The 6444-nt window shown below is 38.3% G+C and overlaps 1 protein-coding gene across 1 annotated transcript in view; it reads right to left on the reverse strand.

Moving 5' to 3' along the window:
* Window positions 1–2059: 2059 nt before the first annotated feature.
* MED20 (mediator complex subunit 20) overlaps window positions 2060–6444 on the reverse strand; it is a 19261-nt gene continuing 14876 nt past the window's right edge. Inside the window, exon 4 of the mRNA XM_072424104.1 lies at window positions 2060–4318. Coding sequence (XP_072280205.1) covers window positions 4100–4318 — 219 coding nt within the window. The 3' untranslated portion in view covers window positions 2060–4099. The remainder of the gene's footprint in view (window positions 4319–6444) is intronic.

Consider the following 6444-nt stretch of genomic DNA (forward strand, 5'->3'; position numbering starts at 1 on the left):
GTCACCCGTTGCTACTGCACAAATCTCCGCCCCCGGCTCCCTATATTGTATTGTCAGTGGCTCCCTGCCCCAATCCCCTCTTCATTCTGTGATTGGAGAAGACTGCTGCCCGTCAAAGCATCACCTCCTTCCTCCACGTTCAGCACACGCAGTCCGTGCTCAGGATATTTCAGATTTACACAGAATGCGTAGATAAAGTGTTGGGGATCGCCGTGGAAAGGGCATTTCGATTTGTGAATACAAATTGCTGTGTGTGGTTGAGCCACAAAAGGGTATATAAGGTTGCTGGAGACAAAAGACTCCTAAAGGTGCAACACTGGTTCTACGACTTTTCCAAAAAAACTTTATGCCAAAGTGACTCATTTTGAGTTTGGTTACTTTAGTTTTTCTTTTGACAAACTGGTGAATGCTTCTTTAAAGAAAACCAGATTTGGGGGAAAATAAGCAGGCTGTCCCTAATTTTTCTAACATTTGTATTCACCTTGCAATCTCTGGCTATGATGCTTACGGAGACATGCAGCAAGTGACTAGGAAAGTATTGAAGCAGCTATAGTAAAACGACAAACAGGCAATTAGCATTTTCCAGAAGGAGACCTTAGCAATAAAGTCTCCCAATATAGGTCTTGTTTCAGAAAGGCTGGTTGGAGCCAATTTGGTGTACAAAATGTGATCATACTTTAGTTTAGGCATTCTTTCTATTAATACAAATATAGGTCACAAGTGGCTCATAGTTGGCATTAGCTCCTAGTCCTGCAGGGCAATCCGTAGATGTTCAACACTGGCATGCAATTTCTACATCCAGCAAGATCCATAACAATGTAGAGAGCAGTAGTTGGCAGAGGTGGATATAGGGAGGTGCAAAGTGTGCCACTGAAGAAGGCCCTGGACCTTCCTCAGCCCACAGAAGCCCCAAATTAGTTCTGCACAGGGCCCACCGTTGGCTACGTCCAACATTGGTAGTGGAGGAAGACAGTTTGTTCCAGCAACTAACACTGCAGGACAAACCTCCTTCCTGACACCAACAGCATATTTCAGGTTAGACGAGGGAGGGACAGCTGCAGTTCTGAAGCAGGGATTGTATTAGGTAAGTAACCACTGAACTCCAATGCAAGGATGGGTGAAGCAGCACAGTGCATTGATAAATGACATTGTATGGTCACCTGAGAATAACAAACACTAGCATTTGTACAAAACCTAATGTGTGTCTGCGAGACTAGTTTTTGCTCCGTATATTAATGAGTATTTTGAAGGTACAGGGACTGCATATTTGTATGGAGTAAACATAGAGTAGGCTCAAATGCTCAAATTATTCTTAGCCCAAAAAAAAGTGCAGTTAGTCTAAAGCACACTGCTACACCCTTAAAGTCTAAATGGTATTCTGGTGTCAGTTTTTAAATAAAATATTTTTTGTTTTTTGCCACTTTTTTCGTGCATACACTCCAGTAATCTGAAATGCCAACGTTGTTTGCAACTCTGGCTCTAGTGCTAGAACTTGCTAAAGTAGAGCTTAGGGCAGAATAGGCAGTGTTTTGCATTTTGGAGGCAGATAGGACTAACATCTAACAGAAAGAACTAAGGTACCTACCTAGTTAAGGTATGTAGTAGGGTGAAAACCTAGGGAACATTGCAGTAAAAAAAGCAAGGCATACTTAATATATTAGGGCCCGTTCACTATTGTAAAAAAAAAAAAAAAAAAAAAAAGGAGATAATGCTTCATATGAGACCAAAATCTCAAAAGATAAAAAAGCTTTGTCATTTTGCCTGGGGCATAATGTCATGAGGTTTACATGCTCAGCATACGTTAGAAACTTTTCCTCCCTATGCAATCTTATTTTAGATGCATGCTGCTATTTATAATTGAGGAGGGGACTAATATAATAGGCCGGCCTTAATTCTTACTGCATGGTCTGCATCAACATAAAAATATAAATTATTGCAGAATAGTTTAAAAAATTACCCATCAGAAATATTATTAGTAATTAGACTATCAGATAATGAACAAGAAGCAAAATCAAAAATATATTTTACCAGCACACATCTTCTATATGTTGAAACAAGCAAAAACAAAATATTTTTCATTTTATTAATATGAAAAGTATTTACTGCCTCATCAAGGCTCAAATAGACAAAAAAAGGCATTAGATAAACATAATGGGTTTGCAATTAATAAATGCAGCCTTATAAAAAAAAATATCTGTCCTTTCAAAATTACAATAAGAAAAGTGGCAGAGGAGTTATTGTCAGCTCACTAAAGGAATGTAGGAGCTTACTGCATTTATTATTATTATTAAACAGGATTTATATAGCGCCAACATATTACGCATTTCTGGAAGCCTCATATTTTTAGTTCACAAAAAAGTGCATGGATTGAAGAAATATACTGGGTATGTTATTTTAGACTTTGTCCACATGTACACCTTTACATATGTCACCTAAAGTATTTCCAACATGTAAGGACCTAAAACATCTAAATGCTCTGTTGTAGTATGCCTAGGCATACACCAGCAGTTTTCACCACTTGGTGACAGACTGTTTATTTGCAGAACATTTTAATCATTGTTCTGTTAATAAGATACGAATTTAATAACTGATAAAAGCTCTTGCTAGTGAGAGATTAAATTATCTGTGTAGACATACCCCAAATGTAAGACAAATATTTCTTCGCTTTTCATATAAATGTATTTTAAGATGTTTTTTTTAAAACAAAAGATACATGTGATCCTTAGAAGTTGTGTACCCTGAGATGGCTTTACAGCACCTTGGCAGCCCATCAAGCTCCAGAAACTAATCAGCCATATGCTAAAATATCTCAACTAAAGGCATTTGAAGAACCTGTTCTTAACCAAGCATGTTAAATTAGATTCCACATGAAGTGTTCTCTGATTATGAACTACAGAAAGGCTTGCAAAAGCCAACAGATACTCCTTTGGAACTGTTGGTAATGTTTGCTATGACTCATAACATAACAAACAAAAAACTACTTTCACAATGAAAAAGCATTCTTCCTACAGAAGTCTTTGATGTGGCAGGTAACGATATACTGTATTGTCACTAGGAGTATAGGGATTGTTAAAAATATTTTAGCACTATAAAAATTAGGGTTATCAAAACCATAATAATATAATTGTGAAATAACCTTTAGATCTACCAACCACGTAGAGCAAGGGCATGAATGACTGTATATAGAAAGTAAATAGAGGGTTTATTTGGATTCTCAAATGACATTATTGTTAGGGAATGTAGAAAATTTTAAACAGACTATCCATTCAGAAAAATGTGTATAGCCAGCTATTTTCTATCTTCTCCTACTAAAAATGTGCTGCAGCATTTATATATAAGTGAAATTGTACATCCTGCTTTTGCAAAAATCGCACAAATACTTTTCAAAGCCCAATTAGGAGCCGTCTGTAACGGTTGTTTTTTTCTCATGAAGACATAAACAGCGGAATAATAGCAGCTAAAGACATTCATACTCGATGTGCTTACACATAAATATCAGTTGAGCCTGTCAATTAAGTCCACCTAATGTAGCTTGTGATGGTGTGACAACAAAACTGCACTGTTCCTAAATTCAGAGCAAAGTTACCATTCTCATACAAGCTGTCTGGTTTACCTACAATGAGATGAAAAGCTGTTGCAGTGGGCATGGCTATCAGCATTGTCAATACCAATTCATAGGCCTGTAGCTTGTCACACAACACCTAGTCCTGCAATATGGATTGACAGCATTGTTTTGTTTGCCAATACACTGCCACTGTTAGCTGCAGTGTCTGTGGAAGGGAGAATAGTGGCACAATAAAGAAGTATTTGGTCCAATCAGAAAAGGTAAAGGAAGTTAAGTGTTTAAGGCTACAAATCTACAAAGAGTTAAAAGGTTAAGAGTAAGTCCTGCCATAATGACTATTTTTGAGAAAGATATATCATTGCTTGTTGGTTCATTTATTGATTTATTACAGCTAACTGAAGTTGGGGTCTTCACAAGTCACCGACATCCTTCAGGATTGACTGCCGTTTAGCATACATCCAAGGATAACGAAGAGTATAAACTAACAAAAGATCTTTTCACTTTATAGCACAGAAGACAATAGTTGTGACCTTTTCATAGTCTCATGCCAGCTACTGTACCCTGCTGTTGCTTGCGGATTTTGTTCAGAAGCTCCATGTACTGCATCATAGTGTCTCCAGGTGTGTAAAGTGCATCATGTTTGGCACTAAAAACTGGGGGAACAGATGGAGCATGACTTCCCATCAAACTCTGCATAAATTCCACCATGAGGTTCCAACAGTCACCTGGCACAGCACAGGGGCAGTAATCCACCTACGAAAAAACAAAAGAGGATAAAATTTATAATATGACTTTGCACCATTTCTGTGAAAAAAAAAGCATCAGCAGCAATTTAATCTTTTGTATGAAATAACTGCTAACTTGTGTTTCATGATAACTACTCATAGTTGATACAATATACCCAGTAGTAGTTAGTCATATACAATTAAACATTCAATTGGACTGTAATATTGAAGACTTCTGCAGCTTATCCAAGTCACCCTAGCATTTATATCCACTCAGATAACACAGTCACCTTTATTCAATCACCATGGAATGCAGCCAAAACAAAATAAATATTTATAAGGCTGCTTAGAAGAAACCAGGCACAACTGGTTTATAAATTTTATGCAAGCTTTACCTTTGAAGCATTCAAGAATGAGCTTATGCAATAATCTAAGTATTCAGCCTGTTTGCACATTTATTTACCAGATCTGGTGTGTACCTAACACTGCGAAATACTACATTCCACTTCTAACACTGGAATCCCAATTTCTCAGGAATGGGGAGACTGAAAATGTGTGTTGAACAACTGTGGATAACACGCCCTAAAATTTTATCACAATGGCATCATTAGAACATAAAAAAAGTCTTCCCATCCAAAGGAAACTGGGGTTTAGGTACTGGTAGGGTAAGTCATGGGTACCAGGGCACCGTGTTTTGATGCACAGACTTTATGTAATGATGCCATGGAGACGAAAGTTTGGGGGGGTGTTGGCCACAACTGTCCCCCACTTGCACCTATGATTCTGTTTATCCTCACCTCTCTGTTCTAGAGAAATTGAGGTTCAAGGTAGGGAAGCGGACATTTTGATGGGCAGAGGTTTTTATGTTCTAATGATGCCATGCTAATGACATTTTAGGGTTTTAGGTAATTAAAACCAACAATTTAGGAGATCTATAGGATTGAACACAATGAGTTGTTAGGCTGCAGAATCTGACAAGCAGACTTTACACACACAGCTATCACACTGCGGGTGGATAAATTTCACAGGAAGTTTTTGTTTTTGGCAGTGATGAGATGAGGGCACTGGCTGTCCTGCCCCCATTTGCGATCTCATGCAGGATGTCCTTCGTGTTACCTAGATATAGTGCTAGGAGGTGACATCTGAAGGTAGGTTGAATTCACACTGGCAGTAAGGTTGAATTTGCTGCGTTTACCCCTCAGTTTCCACTGCTGTTTGAAAAAGTGCTTGGCCTGAAAAGCTGAGCACTTACCGCCTGTTACCAATCCCAGGTGCCAAGCACTTACCACTTGTTACCAATCCCAGGTGCCTAGAAGTTGCCAAGTAGTCACTCAGGAGCGGCATTTTTTTTACTGCTAATATGAACTAAGCCTAAATTGTTATGCTAGATTGATCACAATTTTACACTACTACAAGGGATTACACTATTAAACAAAGAACTCTAGGGAGTTGGATTAAAATACACAGCACTGTTGGGGCATAATACAAAAACAATGGAAAAATTTTACATTCTAACAAGCCAGGCATTAGAAAGTTGGAACAAACTATAAGGGGTATGAAGAACACTGACACAATAGCAGGGGTTACTGGATACATATGGCATAAAATAACTAGGAGCTCCAAATTTGCAGTGTCTGGCCCCGCCCACTTTATTTACCACGCGGCTACAGTTTCCCCCCCACCCGGCTGAAAAAAATTTCTGGGGAGAACACTGATGGGTGTCTATATAGAAGTTTTGTATTTGCTTGAACTCTTTGGCAACAAATGAATATATATGCATATGTAATGCCAAGACATCCTACATAAATGCTGTATATTGTTGATGTAAGGCCTTTTTTTTAGCAGATATATTGCTAAAAATAATGTTTTTCTTTCTACAGTTTTTTTTTTTTTAACCAAAGAGGGGTGGCTCCTCCCCCTCAATCTGTACCCCTGTGGCATTAAAGATTAAATGGGAGCACAAAAAGATTGAAGTGATCTCAGACATGCGCAGAAGGGGCTTTTTCCTGCAATGGGGAAAAAAGTACCAATCTCATGCATGCACAGTGAGATCAGCACTCTTTTTTCCCCTCATTTTCAGCAGGCTACGTCACCTGATCTCGCGTCTGTGCAGTGTGATCAAAGTGTAATCAAAAGAAAAAAAGAAGAAAATGG

The sequence above is a fragment of the Pyxicephalus adspersus genome, chromosome 1 (genome assembly GCF_032062135.1).
Source record: "Pyxicephalus adspersus chromosome 1, UCB_Pads_2.0, whole genome shotgun sequence".
NCBI lineage: Eukaryota > Metazoa > Chordata > Amphibia > Anura > Pyxicephalidae > Pyxicephalus > Pyxicephalus adspersus.